The 23840-nt window shown below is 41.4% G+C and overlaps 1 protein-coding gene across 2 annotated transcripts in view; it reads right to left on the minus strand.

The window, feature by feature from the left end:
* Window positions 1-23725, minus strand: part of LOC109035983 (cyclin-dependent kinase 18) — an 83236-nt gene extending 59511 nt beyond the window's left edge. Inside the window, exons 1-2 of one of the 2 annotated variants that reach the window (XM_019049861.2) lie at window positions 23070-23725; window positions 21407-21478 (exon numbers count right to left, since the gene is read on the minus strand). In XM_019049861.2, the coding sequence (XP_018905406.1) occupies window positions 21407-21478; window positions 23070-23190 (193 nt within the window). In that variant the 5' untranslated portion in view covers window positions 23191-23725. Of the gene's footprint in view, window positions 1-20009; window positions 20517-21406; window positions 21479-23069 lie in introns of those variants that run through there. The other variant, XM_019049862.2, reaches the window with a different exon arrangement.
* Window positions 23726-23840: the final 115 nt, after the last annotated feature.

The raw sequence follows: 23840 nt of genomic DNA on the forward strand, positions 1-23840 counted from the left end.
CTACAGCTGAGCCAAAGCGTCCAGATTGAGGTTGCCAGATTTTTATATCGCAGAGACTGTCATGATAACGTTTAGCGCGCGAAGTGAATCACGTAGAGCATTTAGTTTTCATGAGCGGGTGGTTTGAATTCACGCATCATTAAATATATTTGTAAGGAGATAATTTCGGTAATTTTTATTGTGCGTGTCGCGTGTCGTGTTCTGTGTGAAATTTTAGTTACGAAACATGTATCAGAAGGCTGAAATTCGTACCTTGTCTAGTGGTCCATTCGAGTTCACAGGTTGGCTACCCTTTGGGCCCCAAGAGCTACATGACCTGATCAAACCTAACCTCTATTTTTTCGAGTTGTCCATACTCTCCCTAGAAAGGTACTCTAGTTACATGTACCTAACGGCGCGGGCAACTTGGCGTCGCACTCCGTCTGTGGAGCCGCGGCTTGAAAACACGGCGCGGCGCGGCGCGGCGGCGGCGGTGACGGTCAGCTGATCCGGCGCGGGTCAGGTCTCAGGTGCCGAGATGCAGGTCTGGTCCGCCGAATTCTCCAGCTCTGGGTGTCGGTCGGTGGCGGCCTTGGGAAGCCGGAATGGTTTAGCGCGACGACCGACGAGGCGAGGTTTTATTTTACGAGTTTTTTGTCGACGCCCCGCGCCCGCCCGCGTCCGCGCCAGCCGAGCTTTGGAGCTTTGCCGGAGTCGACGCTCGAGTTCCTTCCGAAACGGCGACCGCCACCACCGGAAGAGAACCACCACCGCCGGCCGCGCCGCCGCTACGTCCAAGGAATCCTGATGCGCCCGCTTCCCCGCTGCCGAGCATGTCATGAGAGCCAACTCACTCGCAGGCTTTTCGCATCATGATCCCCAAGTCTGGGGATTTACTCCTGGGGCAACAGATTTTTCTTCATTTCCTCCAAGCAAGGGATGTTTCTAATGGGCGAATCGCAAATAAAAATCGACCTTTTTCACTTGAGCTCGGCCGTGGAAAACAACTTTTCCCGACTCCTCGTGACTCTCTCAGTGGCGGATCCAGTGGGGGGGGGGGGGGGGCATGGCCCTTCTCAGCCCCCAATAAAGGGGAAAAGAAGGGAATAGGGGGGAGAAAAAAGTTCTCCTAAAAATTTACAGAAATAGTTTCAAGACAGAATTATGGAACCAAAGTTTACTGTACCAAAGGTTACTCCAATATCGCAAAAAATAATAGTAAGTACACTAAAATAAAATTTCTCTACGAGAGGTAGTATTCGTTAATTTTCGACTGTCGAATTGTGCACGGATTGTTTGCTGAAACTGCTTAAAATTCAATCTGGGAGGGTCTATTATTTTAAAATTATCCGGGGAAAGCTCCCCGGACCCCCCTTACTTTAAGGAGTGTCCCACTGTTCCCCCGACCACCTTTTCGACTCACTCTGGGTCTATCACTGGACTCTTCCTAGAGTGTCAACAGGTCTGGGAAACCGGAAATGGAGCAGTTGCACTAGTCAATGGAGAATTTTCATGCAATTTTTTCAATGCTTCATCTAAAAGTGCTCAGAGAGCTGATTTCACAGTATTTTTTAGAATTTTTTTCTAATTAGGGAAATAGTCTAAAAATCGATTTAAAAGAGAGAAAATGCATCGCTTAGTGACGTCATCTGGCGGCAGATCCCATTTAAACACATGTGTTTTAGGGGATTAGATCATTTTGTCATATCTTCTCCAACAATTTTTCAATTAATGAACCAAGGGTATTCTCATGTTCATTTCATCCAGTAGTTTCCGCTTAAACACGAAATTCATCAAATTTCAGACACCTGCAAATTCTCTATTTCTCTTAGTCTTCTTTGTTTGTATATCGCTTTGTCTATCAATTCAACGATCAGCCCGTACAGTGGAGGATTCATTCCGCTTCCGGGAACCGGTAACGTACACGGAGAACTTGCATTATTGCATGTTTCATCGATTGCCACCCTTCGAGTGGAATGTTTGTTCGATATTCCGTGTCCCGGCTCCTTCCATTCATGCCTCCCCACTTTGACTGACCTCCATTTCCACCCCCTTGACGCCCGATGTCCTTGGGAGCTTTTTGCAGCCCCCCGCCCCCACCCCCACTGCGGGCCGGCCGGCGGTCCGCACGGGTTATTCTCAGCGTGGTTGCACTCCGGGCACTTAGAAGTAACAAGGTGCCCGATTCGGCGATTCCTGGGTTGCCCGAATCAAGGTCGGGTTTTACTGCCGCTCGAGTGCCACGCGCCGCCAGAGATCTCGCGAGCCGAGCTCTCTTCTCTTGGAGGACCAGAGTCGAGCAAGTTTCGGGTGTTCCCACCCGAAAACGACCCGAAAAGATCGCAGAAAATTGACCGAAATTGCGGCCATAGAATAGGGCACAAAACAAGGTCAGGGTTCCCATAATATCCACATCTTCAAATCCTCTGACTTTTCCTTGACCATTTTCGCTTTGCCCTGACTCCAACATTTTTCAACTCCCTGACTTTCCTTGACCTTCAAACAAAAGTAGCTTTTTTTATTATATTGCAAAAAAAAGAAGAAGAGAAAGAAAATAAGAAAAGAAGGAAAACAAGAAAAAAGAAAAAAAGAAAAAAAAGGAAAAACGAAAAAAACGAAAAACGAAAAAAAGAAAACAAGAAAAAAAAGAAAAAACGGAAAAAAAGAAAAAAAAATTACGCTGACTCTTCCTAAGCTTCAGACACGATTACCTTATGAAAGCCGAAAAGCTTCAGCTTCATGAATGTTTTAAAATAAAATAAAAGTGAATAGCTTTCTAGCACCTCGGCTACTTATTCAACCTCTCATACGGCGATAAAAATGATGTTACTCATGAACGATTTCATCAATAAAATTAGCTTTTTTCGAGATCCAATTGTGGAAAAAGGCATTCGGTGGCTGGTTAAAAAATGACAAGCCTGAAAAATAACCAGAAACGGTCAGGAGTTTGAAAATCAGATATACGCTTTGGTGACTGGTAGACGTATCAAAAATTCCCTGTCTTTCCCTGATTTTCTTTGGGGAACATTTGAAACTATCCTGGGATCTCAGCTTCCTCGAATTATCGGGGAAAAGGGAGGAACTTTGATAAACTTTAGCAAGTCGGGAAATTTTGAAATTGAGAGAAACCCGTCACCCTGGACCCTGTCCGTGAATCGTGCGGTGGTTGGGAGCGGGGGCGGGGGGCGGGGCGTCTGTGGGAAAAGCGAAGCAGGAGCGATGGAGGATTCTGGTGGGGATGTCACGCGGCGCATAATTCGATGATGCCCGAGTGTAATCGTGAGAGGATGTCCGTTTCCGTCAGTTGACAAATTGTGCCGTGCCGTGTGCCCCCGTTGATTATTATTCACCAGTGTCCTCCGACCTTCGCACACGAATTTCATCGCATCCCGCCCCGGGCCCGCGGGCCCCGTTCAACATTCCAACCGCCTCGCCAGAACCATGGATCCTATTCCATAGTCCCGGTCGATCCCGTCCATTTTGTTTCAAACTCGCAGTCATGAGGCAGCGGTAGCCGGTAGCGTACACGGAGAAAAAATCTTTGTGCGTGGGACCCGAAGTTTAGGTCATATGGATCTCTGAAGTTTTCGGATTGAGCATCTGAACACTTTAGGTCCAGCTGCTGATGTTTGGATCACACATCTGAAACTTCAGTTCTTACATCTGAAGTACTTCGGTTCTCACATCCGAAGTACTTCGATTCTCACATCTGAAGTACTTCAGATGTAAGAACTGAAGTTTCAGATGTATGATCCGAACCTCGGCAGCTAGACCTAAAATGTTCAGATGCTCAATCTGAAAACTTCAGAGATCCATATGACCTAAACTTCGGGTCCCACGCACGAGTTTTTTTTCTCCGTGTATGATAAAACTGAGGGCTCTCCGGCCTAAGAGACGACTCCTAAAATTTTAGGGGGAAGGCAGGGAAATTGAGGGCTCTCCGGCCTATGAGATGGCTCCTAAAATTTTAGGGGGAAGGCAGAGGGCTGTGCGGACCACTTCGCGCCAAGTCCGAAACATTCAGTACCTCCGTCGACCTGCGGAGTTTTTTTTTCCTCGTTGAGTGTCATCCTTTCCCTCGAATTCGCTTAAAACAGGAAAACAAGATTCGTATGCAAAACTCACGTATACTATACGTTTGACCCCGCGTTGAAATATGCCTGAGGAAAAACACGGTATGAGCCTTCAGATGTTGCCAAATCTCCTTTGAAAACTCGCGAATTTTCGGAAATATTTGTAAATACTTTTCTTCCAAAGTTCTAGAGAATTTCGTTGGCAGGATGTCCACTAAAACAGGCTGACCAAAAATCAGTACTTTTACAGTACTTTTTCAGTACAATCCCAAGAAATTCAGTACCTCCTCAACAGAAAAATTCAGTACTTTTTCAGTGCCTCCATTTGACGAGAATCGAAAAATTACAAAGATTTGAATTTCTCGCTCAAATTGCGACAAAAATGACAAAAAAGGAAAAAAAATCCGGAACTTCTTGCGAAATTTCCGCACTGCTTCAGTGCTCCCGGACCGCTCTTAACAAATCGGTACTATTTCCGGAATTTCCAGAAATTCCGGACTTTTAGACACCCTGGTTGGTAATTCGATCTAAAGTGTCTGAAAATTTCTCGGCAAAATATTCTTGGCTTATCTTGGCATTGAGTATGTTTTTCGAGGAAATTCGGCAACATACGAATTTTCATACGGCGTTCTTCCTTAAAACGGCCGAAATCCTGAGACGATAAGGAGGCACTTGGAGGGTGTAAGCGAGGACGCGGCGCCACGAGACGCCAAAGACGTCATTGAAATACGCTGAGGCCAGGGCTCATGAGTTGAGGCAGTTAGGTCGTTCAGCGTTTTACCGGAGCTTTATTTTTGGGCTAGTTGAGTCGGGAGCCGGCAGCGGTATCGGCCGGAGTAGATGTTTTCGTGACTTTTTCTTTGCATTATTCATCGGGCTTCCGAGTTCATTCCTACTCTCTGGCAATGCTGTAAACCGAGCTGAGACTATTTTTCTCGCTTCTGTCAGACTGGACTTCATTGTTCAAATTTTGGAAGGACGAACGGAAGATGAATGCTAGGGAAGCTTTTATTATCAATTCGCGACCAAGTTAGCCACAGGCTTTGAGGTTTATCATATGGGTTGTGGAGGAAGCTCATGATTAAAAAAGGCATTGGTGTAGAGTACATTCGAGAAACTCGAAGAGCTAAACCAGGGTTATCAAAAATTCTTCGTTTCCCTATTCCCTGGCTTTTTTTGCTTTTCTCGGACTCAAAAATTGTCGAGGTCCTTGACATTCCCTGACCTTCGATTAAAAAACTACCCTCACAGGGCCGGATTTACCTACTTGCCGCCCCCTTCTCATTCGTTTTAAAACATCAATAAAAACCATCAAGTGAACGTGCCGGAGGGGGAGGGGTGCGGGTGCTAAGACATGTTTACCTACTCGTGTTGGATACATTTTGTGCGAAAGCCTGTCAACACTACTAGCAAAATTTCATCCCCTTTTCTCATGGATATTTTTTTCCTGAATCCGATTTTTTTATACCTACATTTAAAAAAAATTGCAAAATTTGCCGCCCCCTAAATTTGCGGCATGTGGCCAACCCCTTAATCCGTCCCTGTACCCTCATAGAGGAGTTTTTCTTATAATGTAGACTGACTCCTACTAAACTGTGGAAAAAACCATCACTTTAAAAGATTTAAATTGCAGAGCAAAGCACTCGTCAAAGTTGGTCGTTTCTCCTACGAAAAGCCCGTATCAGACGATCAAACTGGAGGCTTCAAAGAGGTTCATCGATGCCTTTCCTGGCCTTCTCATTGGCCAGCGGTTTAAGTCGGGGCAATCGATGAATCTCTTTGAAGCCTCCAGTTTGATCGTCTGATACGGGCTAAAGAACGTAACTTCATTTCTATGGTGCCAAATTTCCCCTTAAAAATTGCATTTCTACCAAGAAAATCTTGGGCTCGTGTGACAAAAAATTTCACAGACAGTTCTTCTGATTACATTGAAAAATCAGAAAAATTTTGGACAGTAATTGCACAAATACATATTTGAGAAAAACTGAATTGTGAGGGTCAATTGAATTATGCTAAAAGGAACTATGCGCATAGGGTTTAGGGGAGACATAGTTCCTTTTAGAATAAATGCGTTCAATAGTTGAAAATAACCTGGAGCTGGAAGCCTCTGCGCCATAAAATGCGGTGATTCTGATGGCAGCCTGACAAAAAAATTGCCAACTGGCTCTTAACTGACAGCTTTCCGATAATTCATGCTGCTTGAAAGTTTCTTGAGGAGATAAAAGTCGAGCCGAGCTTCTAACTTTTCGTGTTGGTGCTACGTAGTGCCGTGCTAAGTAAAAACGCCGTAAGAGCAGTTGAACGGTGCCAACTTTCCTCTCGGAAAACATTCACGTTGGAGGAAAGTTATGAATATTTCCCCTCGAAATTGTCTGACATTTCGGATCAAATTACGAACGAAATCGTCGTTCGAAAAATCGGAAGAGAAATATTTACAAATTTTCCGGAAAAATCTAAATTTGTCGAAGGGAATTTGCCAACGTGTGAAGGCTCATACAGCGTTTTTTCTTAGGACGGCAGTGCAGTTGAGACTGCAAAACTACTGCATATAATGCACGCTTCGTGTCATCGGGCGTTTGACGTTGTATACCGTTGTAAACTCGTGCACTTGAACACAATAGTTTGAAAGCAATACATGTTCAATGTTTATTGTGTTGCGTATAATTTTACATTTGTTCACTTTCTCTCGAGTTCGATAAAACGCAGATAAGAGCAAAATTTCATTTATTCGCGCTTCACAGAATCTATTTTAAAGGTTGCGAAAAAACCAAGACGGCTAAGATGGCTAACCAGAGAGACGGCTGAGATGGCTAAGATCTAACCAAAGATGGCTAAGAATGTATATAATGAGCGTTCTTCCGCAAAAATGAGTAAATTTGTGCAAAAACTAAGTCAAATACGTGCTTTATAAACGATGGTTCGTGAACAATTGTAATAGTGAATCGCTCTGGATAATTGAAATTCATAGGTTGGCTGCATTTCTGGGCCCTAACTTTATTCGCGGAGGCATCGGTGAAGGCCTGATGGATTTTCGGAGTTTCACATCTGTCTATACTCTCGCTATACAGGTACTCTAGCCTTTGCTAAAGGGACCTACATCCATAATACCACCAATCTACGTCTTCTGCACCCCTGTCCACTTTGAGAGAGCAATAATATTGACGGAGAAAGCAAGCAATTTTGAAGGACACAGAAGTCAAACTGCATCATGATAATGCGCTCACAGACGCAAGATCCGCCAGCAGGAGGAAAGAAGTGCCCGATTCGCAGTCAAAAATCGACTTCCTTAAAAGGGAAATGGTAATTCGGCAAGGCTGAAAAGAAATTTAACGGCGCGGCTAGAATTTTGGACTGATGCTTGCAGCAATGTCAAGAATTTGACCTCCGGCATTCAGCTATCATATCAACGCACAGTGCACTGAAAAAAAAAGTCACTTGGATCTACAGTTCAGACTCTTAATGACGCAACGACAAGAAAAAAATACTCTTGATTCAATCCGATTTTTCCCTGAATCGAAGAGCCGAGCCTCTTGATTTAGTCGGATTTTTCGTTTTGGTATTCAATTAAAATTATTTACTCACTAACCGCCAACGGACGATTTCGACCATTTCGCTGGCCGCGAAGCAGCCCTTGGAGGCGCGCAGCGCCCCACGGGTTAGGCCGCGTAGCGGCCAGGGGGCGGGCCTCCTTGTTTTCTATTGTTTTGAACCCAACTACACATCGAACCACTATCGAATTCAATCCATTCCAAGGCAAAAAGATTTTTTCCGGGTTGTGTTTTGCCTACTGAGCGACTTTAAAATAGATGTTCGGCGGGAAGTAAACAATCTCCGTCGCTTCTTCATCTTGTTTTTGCTTCAGCAATTGCAGCCTCTAACTGCTCATGCTGCCGTGCTAAGGAAGAACGCCGTAAGGACATTCAGAAGTTGCCAAATCTCCTTTTATAAAACTCGAATTTTCTAGGAAAAATGCGAATACATTTATTCTAATTTTTTAAGAAAATTGTATTCACAACTAATCTAAAATATTTCAAAATTTCAACAAAAAAAAATTCAGAACTTTCCGTGCTCGAAATAAATTTTGCATCTAGGGAAATCTGGCGACGTTCGAATGCTCATACGGCGTTCTTCCATAGCACCAGTGGCGAGGCGTGTATGATCGATTATCGATATTTCCCCATTTGTAGCTATGGTAAAGAATCGATTATTAAGGTGTTCGCTGCGAACACCCTGTTTATCGATCCTTTTCCATAGGTTTAAATGGCAGATCAATCGATATATCGCAAAACACGCCGCGCCACGGCCGTGCGGAGTTACGGACACCTCACCTCACGCCAGTACTGCCGTGCTAAGAAAAAACGCCGTATGAGCCTTCAGGCGTTGCCAAATTTTCTTTGATAAAACGGGAATTTCCTGGTAAATTTATGAATATTTTCCTCCCAATTTTTCAGATAATTTTGTTCGCAGCTAAACCTTAAGATTCTGAAAATTTGAAGGAAAAATATTCATGAACTTTCCTAAAAAATAAACATTTTATCGAAGAAAATTTGGCAACTCTCGAATGTCCATACGGCGTTCTTCCTTAGCACGGCAATGTAGACGGTCGAGCAACGTGGCGCACTACTTGAATTACAAATCACACGCGATTGAGAGATACTTTTACGAAGAGCGAGAATTGTTGCTAAGATGAATGACGGACAAAACGCATTGAAACAGACGAATACAGCGATAGATGCAGGGAAAAAGACACGATCTTATGGGTTGGAACGGGTGGTTGTTATACAGGGTAATCCAAAAATCCTGCACCACCAGCAACAGGTAAGCACCCGCACTATCACAGTGGCGTGGCGTGCTGTGCGATATATCGATTGATTTGCCATTTAAACCTATGGGAAAGGATCGAAGACAGGATGCTCGCAGCGAATACCTTAATAATCGATTCTTTAGCCATAGCTTCAAAGGGAGAAATATCGATAATCGATCATTCACGCTCTCGCCACTGCAGAATCACCCTGTAACTTTTGATCAAAATAAGAAAGATAAAGACTTAAAATTTTATGAGTGCTTCCAGGTCAAAGGAAGCTGATTCTGGAACCCTCCAAAATTTCAGAAGGGTCTCCCTGAAAAATGGGCAAGAACCTCGATATTCTTAGAAGTGGTGCGGAACCGTGTAGGTACAACAACCACCCGGTTCAACGAATGGGATTGCTCCTTTTTCCCTTCGTCTACTTTGTCTATAGCTTCGTCGACTAATTTCGATAATCAGCCCGCAGTAATGTTGATTGTAAAACACTGACGTTAGGTCAGAACTCGCCGTGTTTCGTTTTCCTTCGTGCAAAAGACTTTTCAGGGATTCTTAAAGAGTCCCTTCATGACTCCTTTTTTTTCAAAAACACTCGAGAGGATTAGAAACACAGCGGCACGCAACCTACAGGGTTGCCACAGAATTTAGAAAGTAAAATTCCCTGACATTTCCCTGCTTTCTCTGACACATTTTGGCGAAATTCCCGGACAGTTGAAGATATGGACCGCATTTTGCAATTTGGACCTATAAATTCCGGCCCGGTTTAAAAACAACGTATGTGCCATTAGTTTCCCTATGCACATAAGTGTTTTTTCAGATGAGCCAGAATTTATAGGTCCCACTTGCAAAATGCAGTCCATATGATAGATGGTTTAGAAGGCATAATTAAAAATAGTTTTCAGGGAAAATTTAATGTTCGAAACCTCAAACCCATTCTAGAAAGCAAATGAAGGTGATTTAAAACATTTTCCCTGACAATTTCGTCATTTTTCCTGAAATTTCCCGATTTTCCCTGACTGTGGCAACCCAGTATCTTGAACTCGTTAAACCTGCCTGATCTCCGATCTCCTGCCGTGCAAGTGCGAGGCGAACCCATTTTCATCCGTTCGGATCACAATTTTTGAGTTTTTTTTTATCTTATCGACAAGCACGTCATGCATCTCTCCACTCAAACTAACGTTTCGACTGCAATCCGCTCTCGCAGACGGTTTTTATCCTGGGATATCCGACGTCACCGGTCGCACGTAGATTTTGCGAAACGCTTCCAGAAGAACTGTGAGGAAACCAGTGGCGAGGCGTCAATGATCGACTATCGATATTTCCCCATTCGAAGTTATTATAAAGAATCGATTTTTGAAGTGATCGTTGCGAACACCCTGTTTATCGATCCATTTCCGCAGGTTTAAACGGCAGAGCATCAATCGATATCAGTTCAAAAATTCGCGTTCAGGGATGCAAAATGTTTCGCGGAATGAATTATGAAATGTCATTTGCCTGAAAGGGGAAAATTTAACGATTTTCCAGGGTTAAGTATACAACCCGCAATGACTATCCAAGAATTTGATGAAAAATTTCCAAATAAGGCTCAATCCACCCTCCCCCCCCCCCCCCGAAAAGTAGGACTTCACCGTTTCTATGCGGAGCGTGGCATACCGAGTCCATTGTAAAAATTTACAAAAAGTGCATGAAAAGTCGCGAAAATTCATTTCCTTGTGTTTCATGTTTTGCATCTCTGTTCGTGACGCGCACTTTTTCCGCCTCTTCCCCAGTTACGTCATATTAGCAAAACCTTGAAGGAGAGGAGCAGACGTAACCACTTTTTTTGGCTCTCCCATTTTTTTTTTTTTTTTTTTGAAAATGCATTGGTTACCCGCTAATAATGCAGCAGTAGGTATCGTCGTTTTCGCAAGGCAGCAAATACCGGATTTCTGCCGTTATAGCTATTTTTTATAACGTGTTCGGTTGATCCGTTTAAAACAATAGGATGGGGGAAATTCTTCTCCCCTCAAAATGACGCCAATGCTCCTATCCCCCTTTCGAAACACACTCATAAAAAACCTAACTCGAGGATTTTACTGGAAAAAAATATTGGAGTTATTTTGAAACATAGATGACTCGCTTAGCCGTTTTTCGAGTTTTTGATTCTTCGTACTGAGAGCTGACACAGTTAAAAATGTCGTGTTTGATGTCAGTTGGTGTTATGTTTCTTGTGTGAGGTCAAGCTAAAGGACTTGGTTGCCCAATATAGTTTTGTGTTATTTTGAGTAGACTGCTTTGAGACATGGGATCATGAGGGAGGTGCCTGGTGCCCTCCCGAAATCTACTCTTGTTTTCCTCCCTCGACTCACAAGGGGAGTCTACGAAGTGACATCCTGGGATTGGGTTCATTTTGCTTGTACATGAAGAAGAGACAAATCTAGGTTGACGTATTTTTTTTTAGCCGCCAACTCCCAACCGTTCTCGAGATATCGATTTTTAAAGTTACGATTTTTGCACGTTTCCGCGCGGAGTTCCGGCGAGTCAACTGACAAGGGGAGTCTACGAAGTAACATCCTTGGATTGGGTTCATTTTGCTTTTACATGAAGAAGAGACAAATCTAAGGTTGACGCATTTTTTTTTAGCCGCCAACTCCCAACCGTTCTCGAGATATCGATTTTTAAAGTTACGATTTTTGCACGTTTCCGCGCGGAGTTCCGGCGAGTCAACTGATGTCAGAGGTTTCCATTTGCGAGCGGCTAGCGCATTTCACTGTCACCCATGAGACCCATCGTCCGATCCTCGAACGTGGCAACTTGTGGATTCCATCGACAACCGTGAATCCATCGATAAACCTATGAATCGATCGACAAACCCGTGAATCGGTCGAAAAACCCGTGAATGGATCGACAAACCTGTGAATCGGTCGAAAAACCCGTGAATGTATCGACAAAAGCCGTGAGTCGGTCGACAAACCCGTGAATGGATCGACAAAAGCCTTGAGTCGGTCGACAAACCCGTGAATGGATCGACAAACCCATGAATCGATCGACAAACCCATGAATCGATCGACAAACCCGTGAATCGGTCGACAAAATCGTGAATAGATCGACAAACCCGTGAATGGATCGACAAAAGCCGTGAATAGATCGACAAAAGTCGTGGGTCGATCGACAAACGCGTGAATCGATCGACCAAAGTGGAACGACAAACCCGTGAGTCGATCGACAAGCCCGTGCATCGATCGAATTTTGTCGACGGGATCGGTGTCGACTGATTCACGTCGATCGACTCATGTTTTCATTTTCCGATCCATTCATGTCGATCGAATCGACAGCGGTTTTTTAATAATTTGTCGATCGAATCGGTGTCGATCGATTCTTGTCGATCGAATAGGTGTCGATCGATTCTTGTCGATCGAATCCATACCCTCCCTAATTTATGACCAAGTCGCAGATTTTCAACACACAGATTTGGTACAATAAATCAACCAACAGCTTGTATTACATTATGTGTTTTACTTCCTACATTAACAGAAGATTTGGGTTACTTTTCCTAACCGTGCATTGGCGAAGTCAACGAATGGCAACTCCCAGCGTTCCACTACATAGCAAGCAAGCAGTAAGCATGTGTTAGAGTACGTAGAAACAGTTGCAGCTTAATCATTGCCGTACGAGGCGGTCAGAGCTTATCGGCAGAAACCTGGTGGTCTGACTAATATCCGCTTCAAGTATTGACAATTCTCGCTTTTCGCATTTTGTCGCTCAAGTACTCCGTTTTACGGCCTCCTAGCTGACATTCAGTAAAGAGCGTTCAGTCCCTGCTTGGAGCAGAAACGACTAGCTCGTTTGGAAATGGCTATTTAGAACGTGCGACGTCAGGGACGCAAAAAAAAAATCCAGATTCGACGATCAGTAGGTCGCGCGCGGCAAAGTGCATCGTGAGACAATCAGGGATGCAGAAAGTTCCTACCCTTCCTTACCATTTCTAGAACTGGCTTTTCCATATTAAAAATCCCCGTTTCCTCAAAATTTTCAGAGCTTTACCTTCTTTTCACAAAGCACAAAAAAAACGCTTTACTTCTTTTCACAAGTGCACAAAAAAACCTGCGTATTTCACCGCGTCTCTTAAAAAAAAAAAAAAAAAAAAAAAAAAAACTATATGACTGCTAAGATTGCTCTTAGAATTTCAAAAGGTTTCATAAATTCCATTGAAAATTGCCCTGAATTCCAATGTAACGACGTTTCATAGAATTCATACGGGGGAATTTCATGACGAAACAAATTCTTATTTTTCAAGAGATATTCCATCACAGCTTGCAAGCTACAATGTATAATTGAAATCGCAGACATATGTAGTGAGTTTTTATCGCCGAGCTCATTTTGAAAAAAATGTTCGATAAGAAACATGACTCACTAATGTTTCCCGGTTGTCTCCTCTCCTTTCTCCTTTCCCCCTTTCTCCTCGGAGAATATTATTGCACTGCCGAGCTAAGGAAGAACGCCGGTTGGCAACATTGTTTTCTTCCCATTTAAACACGTGTTGAATGATCGATTCTTGTCGAAGCGACCGGCCCCTCCGCGAATCGATACATTTCCATTGGCTCAAATGGAAAGAAAACGATGTTGCCAACTTCCCGGATCCGCGAATGCACTGCGCCCCGGCTCGAGGACTGCGATGAAGCGCGAAACGCGGCTCGGCAAATTGAGAAATTGCTCTGCGGTTAATTCATCGTCCAACTTTGGCGCATTCGAACTCGAGAGGGCGGCCTTTGGGATCCGGAGAAGAGTAGCAGACAGCTCACTCGAACCAAGAATAAGCTCGGCCAACTTTCCTCCCAGACATTTTATTCTCAGTTTCCAGGCTCGCATTCATAGTCGCACCTTCAACAGCGCCTTTTTCCCAGAAGGCCCGAAAAAGGCTCACCTTAACGTGATTCGATGGACGCTGTATTTTGTGTCGGAGCGACCTGCGATATATCGCATTAATTCGTTCCATAATTTCAGCTACGTGTCATTTTTTTTCCGATTTGGAGATCGCACTTCTGTTGTCATGAGACTAAAGCATTCGTGTACCAAATTTGACAAGGAAATTCAACGTAATAAAGGTAGGGGTTTTTGAGAGGAAAATATCGCATTCGATACTGATATCGAAACTGCATTAAAATTAAATTATCTCGGATGTAACCGATCGGCGCTTACAATGCAGGGGTGCCTGGATCTGGGTGGTTCTACAGGTCTGGAAAATCGGAAATCCTTATTGGATTTCATCAATTCTCGGAAATCAGGGAAAAATCAAGGGATTTTGAAAAAAGACAAGGAATTTGAAAAAAAAAAAAGTCAGCGCTGTCCACACACTCAAACTGAGTGTCAGTTTGGTTGGAGACTCAATGCTTAGAGTTACACTCAGGATGGTGAACAGAGGAATGAGTTTCGATGAGGAAAGTCAATTTTAGATTATCGAATGATTTAACCCGAAGAAACAAAGGTACGATATCTCTGACATTTGCAGTGAAATTAATGCCCAGGTGTGCAAACACTTTTGGACCTAGCGATTGGCCGCGTGCGAAAATGGGAGGCCCCAAAAACAGGTTTTAAAAATAGGTAAACCGGCGTGCGTCATTGAAAAATAGCACATTTTCCTCGTCCATGAACTTTTTTCCGAGCAAAATCCAGCATTTTTTCATAAAATTGCAGCAATTTGAGCATAAAGAGCGGAATCGTGGTCATCAATTACACATTTTGAGGAAAAGGGGATTTTTAAAACGTGAAGGCTGAAGACTTTTGGCATCCTTTGGGATACCTCGGAGTTAATCTTCGGACTATTCTGACGAGCTTAGTAAAAACGCCGTAGGAGAATTCAAATGTTGCCAAGTTTTTCTCAGAAAATATGCATTTTTAAAGAAAGTTATGAATATTTTTTCTTGAAAATTTCCGAATTTTCAGATAGAATAAGGAACGAAATCCTCTGAAAATTAGAAGAGGAATATTCACAAATTTTCTAGAAAAATTCGTGATTGTCGAATGAAAGGCGACACCTGCTGGATCATACGGAGTTCTTACTCGGCACGGCAGTATTGCTGAGAAGCAAACTTACGGAATTGTTTAGATATCTCGAGACAAAGCCACAAAATCCACATTCATGTCTGCTGTGGACAAGAGATCAATTTTCAGTGACACACATGCGTCGTGCTTGAAACCAGTAGTTAACTGGCTGCTGTTGCCGACTTGATCATCAAGAGAGCCGAGCCCGTCACGGATGTAAAAAAAACTTCCCTTTTGAACTCACATGGAATACCAGCGCAAAGTTCGGAAGAAACTCTCTTCTCAGGGAATTCACGAGAAAGTACCAAGTACGCAGTGACTGGAAAATAACGAAAGTTGCAGCTTTGGTGCAAAAGACAGGATACTTCCAAATATATCTTATACTTGTCCAAAGTTTCTAATAAGATTCATTAGGGAGTTATTTCAATAATTTAGAGCAGCTTGGATTTATCCCCCCATGAAAATTCGAGGGTTTTTTCATATTTTAGAGAAAAGCATGTGAAAGTCTTACGGAAGTGTGACCAATCGCAAAAATTTTCACTAGGGAAATGAAAATTGTGGTTTCCTTGAACTTCTCTGTTTTTCCAACCGTGACCTGGAATTTTGCCTATTTTGCTCATTTTGAGTCTTCTAGGTAATCAGGTAATCACTCGAGTGCCTTGCTATTCATTGATTGATCTGCCATTTAAACCTATGAAAAAGGATCGATAAACAGGGAGTTCGCAACGAACACCTTGATAATCGATTCTTCACCATAGCTTCAAATGGGGAAAAATCGATAATACTTAGATCATTCACGCTTCGCCACTGATGAGGATACCTTTTCAACTCACACGCAGTAAAGCATCAGTTTTGTTTTAAGAAAAAAGGCAAAACTAGTTACGAAAGGGTTGTTTGTCGCGAACTGATTTTTCGCTAATCTCTCCGAAAAGTTACAGGTCATTTCACCGGGAAATCCAAAGTTACAAATTCGAAATTAAACATTTGCGTTAAGAAATGGAAGTTCGCAGAGACTTATTTCATAGCTGACTAGGTATGGTTCATAAATACGCCGGTGCACTCATTATTCATTGTAAGCGCTGTGATGTAGCTTCCTAATTGCTCGTCCGAAATTCATGATGCAGCTATATTTTCAACTGCTAATTCTCCTGGTAAAAATTGGCGATAAGAGCTGCGTTTCAAAAAACCATAGGAATTCTTATAGCCGGCTAAAGAAGGCTACAGAAAATCATATAGCTGGCTGTAGAATGCGGAGAAAATCACACGGCCGGGCTATACGAAGCGATAAAAAATTATGCAGCCGGGCTATAGTTCCTATCGCCGGGCTTTACACTTTATCGCCTGGCTGTTGCTTTTTCGCCATCGATTATAAAAGGCTATAAGAAATTGTGTAGAAATTCGTGTGCTTTGGAAATCATTAAGTTTGATACGGAACCACCTTAATATTTACAAAACACACATTATATTTTCCTTTAATACATATTTTTTTCATCAATTAAAATGAGAATAATCCATACAGGATGTGCAAACATTTCAAAATCATGAGTTGAATAACGCTGACTCCGCCAGATTAAATATTAGAGCCTAACACAAAGCGGAGCGGCGACGCACTGGCGCCTACAAACCTAACAGGGATACTTCACGCATTGCGCAACGCGTGAAGTATCCCTGTTAGGTTTGTAGGCGCCAATGCGTGTTTCGCGCTGGCTGCCCGCCTGCCACGGCGCTTGAAGCAACTATTTCACACCAGAGGTATTGCACAGTATCATACGAAACTGAAGGCGCTTTAATATATTAGTAATGGCAGGCATCCATCAAAAGTACGGAGCTTCCCTCGCAAAATAAATCAAGGTACTACGGACCAAAAAGAGAGCAGTATTCCAAAAACTCACTAAGTCCTAGCATCCGTAATTAGTAACGTTTAGCATACACTTTATCGCATGGCTGTGAATTGCTTAATCGCCATCGGCTATAAAAGGCTATAGGAAATTGTGTAGCCGGCTATAGAAGCTATTGGAAATCTTACAGCCGGCTGTAGGTCTATGGTATTTTGGAACAGATTCTACTGCCAATTTTTACCAGGATCTCAATGGTGACCTTTCATTTTTTGGACCATTATTATACATTTATATATTATACATATGAAAGAAATCGATTGAACATGGGTTCGTCGACTGAAGAAATTGAAATATCTCAGAAAAAACCTTAAGTATTCTGGAAAAAACACTCGAATAAATAAGGACGTCATGCGAGAAGACAAAGAATCCGGTGCTAAAAGAAACAACCACTTTAAAAGCCTACTTCAGAAGAATATATGGACGTGTTTATGCTAAAAGGAACTATGTGCATATGCATTGCGTGTGACATAGTTCCTTTTAGCATAAATACGTCCCTATACTCAACAGACGATACATATCGTCGCCCTCCTGACGTGAGAACAAAACTGTGGCGAGACGTGAATGATCGATTATCGATTTTCCCCCATTTGAAGCTGTGGGAAAGAATCGATTATTGAAGCGTTCGCTGCGAACACCCTGTCTATCGATCCTTTTCCATAGGTTTAAATGGCAGATCAATCGATACATCGCAAAGCACGCCACGCCACTGGACGATACATTTCGTGCCCCTCCTGACATGAGAACAAAACTTCAGTGACAAAACTTGTGGTAAACAAATTTTGAATTTTATCTCAAGTCTCGACACCATACCTACTCAACAAGCTTCCCATTTAATTTTCGGTCTTCATTCCAATGCTTCATGTATAAGCGATGTACTTAAAATCAAGCCAATGAATATCACGGCATTAATGAACGTCAGTAATTTGAGACGGGCGAAAATCCAAGATTGTCTTCATTTTCACGTGATACCGCATACCTACTCGGGAGTTTGAATAGTTGCACGCTTGATTTCTACATACAACGATTCGAGTATAATAACTACGTTCATAAACGTCGGTAATTTGAGACAGGCGAAAAGCCAAGATTTGACTTCATTTTCGCGTGATACCGCATGCCTAGTCCGGAGTTGGAATAGTTGTGCGCTTGGTGTCAACTGTGACGAGTTTCGATTCATATAACATCTTCATGCGAATTTTCAAAAAAATTAAAAAAATTCGCGAAGTTTCCAGCGGTTTTGCAGAGACATGTGAAAATATACACGATTTTCATCTCATTACCGCTGCAAATACGTGATTTTTTCAGCGGTTTGGTAAAAACGTCAAAACTAGCGAATTTCAAACATATAACTCTTTCAGAAGGTTTCTAAAGAAACTATCTGAATCTAGAAGAGATGTTATTTCTTGGCTGGTTCCTGTCAGTGAAACTCTGACTCCCAGTATAAATGTTATACTTAAGTCTATGGTATAAAGCATTAAACCTAATAGCTTTTGATGAGCTAGAGACAAACCAGTGTTAAAAAAAAATCTTTCCGCTGTTAGCAACTACCTAAGTTTAACATCTTTGGTAGTATTCCTTCCTGATTTTCATTTAGGGACCAATTCTAGGAGTCTGCTCATCAATCTAAGATTGATGATACCTGGGGTCCATTCAATTTAATTCAATCATTTACTTTTGAGCAAGCTGTTGAGCACAAAACAAAAAAAAACCTCTTAATTTAGGGGGGAGGGATAATCTGTAGTGACAACCATATGTTTGGTTCTATTTAGTTGCTTGAAAAATCAATCATCACTACACGAAGAATGCTTTGGAAATCAGTGTTGAACAGAAGAGAATCTCATTGTCAGATGGTAGGTAACTTTGCTTTGACAATATTTCCCATCAGAGGTGCCAATGGTTCTCAACGGAGCGGTTGCAACCAAACTATTGACATGCCTTGCAAATTGTGAAAACTGAGAACTGGTGTTACAACCACACCATTTTTATACAAATCCGCTTTTGACTTGCAATGGGCCAAGAGACAAGGTTTTACTTAGAGCTTTATTCATCATGATTTCTTTTCAAAACTTCACAAGGAAAGCAAGGTGCACGCAACGGAAGGTCTGGAAATCAACTCCAGGATTGCCACAGAATTTAGAAAATTAAATTCCCTGACATTTCCTGACAAAGTCAGATGTGACAGACAGTTAGGAAGACATAAGTGAAAATAGTTATCAGGCAAAATTTGTTGTTCGAAACCTCAACTCATTCTAGAAAACAAATGAAGGTGATATACTTGACAAATTTTCTCTGACATTTCCCAGTTTTCACTGACTTTTCAAAATTCCCTGACATTTCACAGTTTTCCCTGACTGTGGCAACCCATCAACTCCTAAGAAGATACCACTATTTAAATTTAACATTGATTAAATAGCAAAAGTACAGATGTCAAGATGTCATTTGAATTAACTGATTTCCATTTGATCTGTTATTAATACTTATAAATATCTCGCTCAAGAGTTGATTTCCAAACTTCCTCTTGTGTGAATCTCCTTCTATGTAGGTACGATTTCTAATAAAAAACTTTAGACGTTTGTCTGTAGATCAAACCTAGGCTAGTAGCCCATTCCATGAACCATCACCGGAGTGTCTAGCAAAAGCGTCTTTCCCCAAATACTCCTCGACTTCCCAGGTTTTCCCTAGCTCTTGGATTTACCGTCACACTGCCTTCTCCTGATTCTCCCTGACCAATTCTATCTCTCAGGCTTTTCTGGTTCAGAAAAACCCTCCTCATACCTAGTACATCTTGGAGTCGAAACACATTGCGTTCCAAAAAAGTAACAACATTGCTTTACGTTTCTGTAGGCGGTGGGCGTTGCCCACCATCAATTCTCGATGGCTATCGGATGACTGCAATGCCCTTGGTTACAAACAGTAAGAAAATAACTGCTAACTTACTTATCTGATGACAACTTTGCTTATGAAAAGTACATATAAGTTGCTGGAACCTTTCAAAAGATTAATGGCTGAGATTGACCGATTCAAATACCTTGCATTTGTAAATTCACAGCAGAGCCTAGTCTGGTGGTCTATGATATAATTTTGGGTACGTTTACAGTTTACAGAGCAGACACGGAGCTACAACTTCAACCTATATTTTGACCGTGTCTCCTATCTGACTGTTAATTCCTTCAAATTTGAAAGAATTCATTCAGAGTAAGGAATCTATATGCAAGTCCATGAAAGGTGGGAACTTACCTAGGGTCATACTTTTGGAATTTTTCATGCTTTTCTTTCTGCTTTCGCTGATCGCAGAAATCCAGTTGCTAATTTTTTTGCTACCAGAGGATGTCAACAAACTGAGCGAACCGCTCTTCCTGAATCTGACAGGTTTCACATCCATTTTTAAGGTTTGTCGCTAACACACTGGACACTTTTGACTCACAGTTTAAACACAAACAGCACGGTAGAGACACAGATTGTCAAAATCATCGGAACACTCGAGTACTGCTTACACAATAAAGATCGCAAAATCTTGACGGACAAAAACACTCGTGATACTTCCTTAATCGACGTGAGTCTAACACATTCGGAACAATCCACTTCAAAGTGAGCTTTAGATTAGAAATATAAGTTAAAATGACGCTACCGATGCAATAATTATCTTTAAAAAACATTAATTCAGCCATCAGGCTCGGCGACACGACGCAAGCAAGCACGGCACGGAAGACGGAACGCGCACTGCAAATTTCGAGATGTTGAGGTTAGCCTCCAACGCCATCTTGTTTTCAGATCACGAACTACGGAGCACAAAAGGAAATTACCGAAAATGCCCGGAAATTGCCGAACAATGAGTCAAAAACCGAACATGAAACCCGCAACTTTTGAAATATCGACAGCGGAACTACAAAAACGTGTAACTCGTCAATTTAAGTTATTAATCATTACCTTTCAAAGTTAAAAAAACTTGATTAATTATAATGAACTAAGGAGACATTTATTTGAGGGCAGAGACCAAACAATAAACATACCCATGGTTGAGATCAAGTTTAGTGGTCTGTTGAACACGGTTTTACGTTTTAAGCACTTCAGCACCGTACTTGCATTAGCAATCATTTCATAAGAGATTAAATAAAAAGTCATAATTTCTAGAGCTGAGGATTTCTATTGCATATGTCATTATTTACTTGCGCCTGAACACCTCATGATACTTCCAGTCGTCTGCCCCCCCCCCCCCTCCCAAGCTTTTTTTATGCACTTATCTAAACATTCGGCTTAACGAGTTTCCTTGAATTTTGCCTTTTTGTCAGACCCCATGAGAGTCCTACAGAGGAGTGGGCTCATGACATCCATCCAAACCGAGAAATAATTTCTTTAGAATTTATCAAAAGGCAATCTAATAAAACTAATTTTTTAGTTTTCTATTTTTGTCACTCACTGCTTCATATCATGAGAGACTTTCACCACTTGAGATATCGAATGGTTTCGACATGATCCGAAGACTATCAGAGGATGCAAAATGAGAGCACTCAATTATATTTTCATTTCCTTTTTTTACCTCCATAACCTAGATAGGTATGTACTCAGTAGAAAGAAAGAGAGGAGAAAGAGACAAGAATAAAAATGAATGAGGTGACGGATAGTTCAAAAATTACCTTTTTCAGGACTTGGTTTAAAGATTTCTGGATGAGACTGCACCAGTTTTGCTGCTCCTTTTTTGACATAGCCTGAAAAGACAAAAGAAACTATGATTTAATTCAAATTCAAATATGTTTATTTCACTTCATGTAGGTACGAATATCACAGCTAATTTTTTTTTTTTGTTTACTTCTTCAAGTAGCCCACGAGGGCTAATCCCGCACTATAGTCCCGTTCCCCCTCCGTCCCTACTGTACAACCAGTCCCAGGCAATCATTGTTTGAGACCATCTAACTCGGATCGCCTGGCCAGGAATCGAACCTGGGACCTCCCGATCATAGAGCTAGCGCTACAACCACTACACCACAGGAGGCCGATTTTAACAAGATTTCAAAAAATAAAAATAAATTTAAATTAAAAATAAATAATAAAAAATACTGAAATATTAATATATTAATAATTAATAATAATAAAAAATGATAAAATAATAATTAAAATAAATTTAGTGAAAAATGGATTTGAAAGTTTTTTTAATGGATAGCTCTTCTCCAAAAATAACTATTTTTCCAGCATGTGTGAAAAACATCTTATGGTCAACATTTTGCAAACAGGACCCACATGAGTTTAGCTGGTGAAAATACTAAACCAATGTTCTTGGTTTGCAGCATCCCAAATTTCCTATCAATTTTACTTTTGCTTCGGATAGCTGATCATAATTTTTTTAACTAAATTCATGCCCAGATTTGATGTTTTGCCACCTCCGTTATGGTTCTATCAAGAAAGACTGCCCTCCAAGGAAGGGTCCGAATGGCTCTCCCAGAAAAAGTCGAAAAAATGATGTCTCATTTCAGCAAGTTTATTTTTCAAAAAATTTTATCTGTGTAACTGTTACGTTCTTAAAAAACAAAAAAATAGTGAATAAAAAGTGATAGGTGAAAACACTCATTTTCCTTCACTCTGATTTTTTGCTGCCCATATTTGCCGCTCCTAGGCAATTACCTAAATTACTGGCCCAGTAAATTCAGGCATGATAAAATTGTTTGTAATTTCCTTTCCATTCAAGATTATACCCATAGGTATGATCTGAAATTGTAGGGCAAAAACATCCAGTGTTGCATATGCAATTAAAAGAATAAAGAAGGAGCAGAAGATTGGACACACTGCTGTTGATAATGGTATTTTCATAGATTCCTTGTTGCATTAAAAAATTTACTGCAAAATTATTTTTTTACCTACGTACAAAAGAGATAAAAAAAATTACAGTTTTTGTTAGATTTTTTTAGAACTTGAAAAAAAAATTTCTGAAGAAATTTAAAACAATACCTAATAACTAGCAATTTTTAAAAGAATCTATGTTGTCCTGAAAAAAGTCAACTGTCAATTTGACAATGAAGGTAGGGTTTTGAAGCTGACAGAACATTTTTGCCTGAGTATGGTGACTGACTCCTTATCACTCCTCCTCACTGACTCCTTTGCTTTGAGGCATGTCAGTTTATCCTACAATATATGTAAGGGCCTGAGAGCCAAGAACTTATGAGCCAGCAAGTTGTAAAAAATTAGGAAATTTATGGCTCAAGAAATTTCTAGCGCTCGGGCCATTGAGGAAATAAACCTAGCAGGTAATTTAGGTAATTCATGGCATGAAATCAAAATCTCAGGAAGAAACAAAATTTGACTTACATTTAGATTTACAGGAGTCATCCTTGCTGCACGGAGATGTTTCTGCCAACTCAGATAAGGAATTGTCAATGCTGAGCCGGAATGTTTGCGAGAGCCTTCGTCGAATTTTCTTCAGACTCATGATTGGATACGGACAAGTTTAAAAGGCACTAAAATCACAGGTTTTGTTTTTAAGGAGGGATAACTGAGATCACATTTTCAACGAATTGATAAATTGATGACATTAGAGCTGGATCAGAAAAGCATTATGCGGATCTTGTATTGCAACTAGCAATGGCAAGTAAAATCAATTGTTAATGTATAAAAGTGTGCAGATGTTATGAGAGGTGAATTGCAAGTTTGTTGCAAGGTTGAGGGTGTTACCGAAGATAATTGCGCGATAGCTACAAGTTCACTTTGAAGTTGTGACCACAGAATCAAAATTTTAGGGGGCGATTGTACAATGAATTCAATACATTGGTCGTATACCAAAAATGACCAAACCCGACCATTCTGACGAAGACGGAGACGTAGAAAACCGACAGAAAATTGAAACGCAAAACTGATTACGCGATAAAGCACTCCACTAGCCGTGACACATCGCGAAAACTATAAATAATCGATAATAATGGAGTACAGAAATAATACTCATTCAACAACAGTAATTGTTATTATTACATTTAAAAAGTAAACACAGCCGGTCTGTACCTAATACCACCTACACTCATACCTTTTACCACCGAAGAATAAGCTAGGAGGTTAGGTGTCTTCGATAAAAATATGGTTCTTTTA

The sequence above is a fragment of the Bemisia tabaci genome, chromosome 2, assembly GCF_918797505.1.
Source record: "Bemisia tabaci chromosome 2, PGI_BMITA_v3".
NCBI lineage: Eukaryota > Metazoa > Arthropoda > Insecta > Hemiptera > Aleyrodidae > Bemisia > Bemisia tabaci.